Here is a 3,184-nt window from a genome sequence, read left to right as displayed (position 1 = left end):
GGCTAGAAAGAGGCTGTGGCAGGACATGACTTCTTCTACCGAGAGCTCCCGACAGGAGTCTGGGTTCGCCGAGGCCGGGTTCAAACCAAACATTAGCTTCAGCGATGACAGCGTCACAGCCAACACTGTCGTTGAAAGCTCGGTCTCGGTACCGCCAAAAGACTCTGTCTTTGAAGATCAGCCAAAGACAACACAGAAAGACATAGACCTTAAACCCACGCCGCTTCACAACAGCCAAACGTCTCCTCGGCCATTTCCTTTCACCCCGAGGCGATCCCAGAGTCCAGACAACCAGAAAGTTACACCGTTTGGTTATTCTGGCACTCCCTACAGGTTACTGACCACCAATCTTTCAAAGATTCAATCCGTTGACTCAGCTCACGGTATGTACGTGGAAGGGTCCAGCTTGTCCATCTTTGAGCCTTCAGGCGTTGGTCACTCTCGCAGCTACGTCAACGCCAGCAGACTGCCCGCAAGCAACTTGCCCACCACCAACTTGCCCAAGCCTAATGACGTGACTATGTCAGGGGGTCAAAGAAGCAGCCACAGCCATGGTGCTTCAAGGTATGTCCCTGACAAGGACAGCAGATGCAATCCCCAGACTCTCGTCTCTCTAGCCGAGGGCTACTCTCTTCACGACATAGACGAGATCCTAGAGAACACGCTGAGAGCTGACAGGACGGTTAGAGATGATCTTCTAGAGCCCACGTCTGCCCCAAGACGCAATGGGGACCTAGTGTTCAGAAATGGAACCACCATAAGTGACGGCGTCAGTTACCAGGACGACGATTCCCTGACTACGACAATCAACGCTGAAGATTTGTGCCAGGAAATTAACGAACTGTTTTTTAAAGATATCTTCGTGTAATGAGAGGTTTACCGACAATGAAATATGAAAGTGCTTTGATTCAAAAGTTAGAATGCTTGAAGTAGATGTTTCTATATTGGGCTTGGACGTTGATATGTTTGATTCACGTTGCTATATTTGGTACGGATGTTGAAATGTTTGATTCACATGTTGCTATGCTATGTTCGACTCTAATTCTGATACGTTTGATTAAAAAATTTGATATTTTAATCTCAATGTTGCACCACTGGATATGTTGCACCACTGGATAGTGGATCATCTGTATTCGTACATAAATATTAGGTTTTATACCGATGTTGCTATGTTTGATTTACAGATTTTAAAAATAGTTTTTATTATTTATTTATTTATATGACATCTGATATTTTAAAAATAGTTTTTATTATTATTTATTTATATGACATCTGATATTTTAAAAATGACGTGTCTGTTTTATTTAATATTTTTTAAAACTAAACCAAATCATTTTCCAACACTAGCACTGTCAAATATTGTGAAATGGAAGATTTCTTAAATGCTATCATCTCCCCTTAACAGTTTCTATTTTTAATATCATTATTTGCATATCATAATTTGAAAAATAATACAAGTTAGAATATTATCTCGATTATACATTTACTACTAGATTTTTTTTTATCTTTTCAATTACAATTTTAATTTAAAAAATATGTTTTGCTGTATTCCATTCAACTGATGACTATCTACTCTGTTAGGCAGCAAAGCAGAATATATTCAAAAATATCTTTACCAATCTGTTGGCAGCAAAGACCAAATATAAGTTAACCTTTCTTTTCTCATTTTAATGCCGGGATGCATTGAAAAATAGAGATTCAAGACTTAAATCTCGGTAAAGACTTGGATTTTGAATTATGGGGATTTTTAGGACATTCCAGAGTCCATCCAATTTTAATGGGTACTTGGCCTAAGTGAAGCTTGGTCGTTGTGCTGGCTCTGCTCGCAAGTCTGAAAGGGGACCTTTCTCTTTTTAACACATGTAAATTCCATTTCTTTCAGAACAGCGTACAATGTGTACATATATTGATGAACATTCCTTTTTATTTAAATTTTTGAGTTCAGACAGCAGACGACAGAAACTTGAAGGGCCTCTTGAATGGGCATAATAGATTTGTATCCTCAATTTCTTTTTTTTAACACTAGATCTCATATTGGATCTAGCATCTAGAGGTAAAATCTAAGTTTATTCCGCCTGTAAGATCTAAGTTTATTCCTCCTGTAAAATCTAAGTTTAAATTTTCTTTATTGTTAATGTAGGAATCAAAATGGCAGAATTTGGTCTTCACGTATGTTGAATATGCCTTTTTTTCCCCAAAGTTTGGATCTAAAATGGCGCCAGAATTACTAATACGTATTTTATAGTTGGCCTGATTATTTCTGAAGACCAACCTTGACCCCTGTATTGTGCCATAACATTTTTGTCGCCATTTTATATGCTATCACTTTTTAAGCCCCATATATTGGGTCACACTTCCGTTACAAAAATGTCGTCTGCTCAAATACATAAAAAGTGAAAATGCTTGATAAGTATTTGAGACAATTGTGTATGTGGGTGGTTCTCTCTGAACAAGGGAGGTAATCACCGTGTGCTGCAGTAAACCAGGCTTTCACGTTATGTAAACTAGTTAATTGATTGCTTGTAATATATCTTATATGCTTTGCTTGCTTCACCATTCCGCTTTTTGTTTTTGTCGCGGGGAAGATGTAGCTGACAGTCTGTAGCAAGATGTGACACCCGACACTGTGTGAGACCCCCTTCTTGAAAAGTTATTATATAATTTTTATTTTAGATTACTCGCAGCGCAATTCTCAATCGTTTTTTCCCCTTCGAATTCACCCATTGTTTAACTTAAGTAAGGGAGTTAATAAAGTTTTTTTTTTTTGGAAAAAAAAAGTCCCTTAACCCTTCCCCAGCCCCCCCCCCCCCCAGTATATTTAGTGTGCACTTTGAAATGGCTGAAATCCATGTAAAGCTTTATTTTTTTTTTTTTTTTTTTTTAAACTGTCTACGTTTGAAATATGAAACACATTCCATTTGTATCTTGAAGCTTCAAAAAACATTGTTGCATTTTTGGGTGTGCCAGTGTTTGTATCTGTTGAGGGATCTTTCCAATGAATTTGTGTATATAGCTATGTTGAGTGATTTTCAAAATGTATTCACACATGTAGCGGTGTTGATTGATGTTTTAGATGTATTTATATGCTATTTTGAGTGATGTTTCAAATGCAGTTGTAGATAGCTATGTTGATTTTCGAAATGTGTTTGCCTATGTAGCTGGGTCGATGTTTCAAAATGTAGAC

At 37.7% G+C, this 3,184-nt stretch overlaps 1 protein-coding gene across 2 annotated transcripts in view; it reads left to right on the top strand.

Annotated features, from left to right (window-relative positions):
• Positions 1 to 2,785, top strand: part of LOC106054706 (protocadherin-1-like) — a 64,547-nt gene extending 61,762 nt beyond the window's left edge. For both annotated transcript variants that reach the window (XM_056039626.1, XM_013210692.2), the window contains exon 5: positions 1 to 2,785. This exon is cut by the window's left edge and continues 142 nt beyond it. In XM_056039626.1, the coding sequence (XP_055895601.1) occupies positions 1 to 868 (868 nt within the window). In that variant the 3' untranslated portion in view covers positions 869 to 2,785.
• The last annotated feature ends 399 nt before the right edge of the window (positions 2,786 to 3,184 follow it).

Source organism: Biomphalaria glabrata, chromosome 8 (genome assembly GCF_947242115.1).
Source record: "Biomphalaria glabrata chromosome 8, xgBioGlab47.1, whole genome shotgun sequence".
NCBI lineage: Eukaryota > Metazoa > Mollusca > Gastropoda > Planorbidae > Biomphalaria > Biomphalaria glabrata.
Note: the sequence above shows the minus strand (reverse complement) of the source record. Positions and strands in the feature narration are given on the sequence as shown.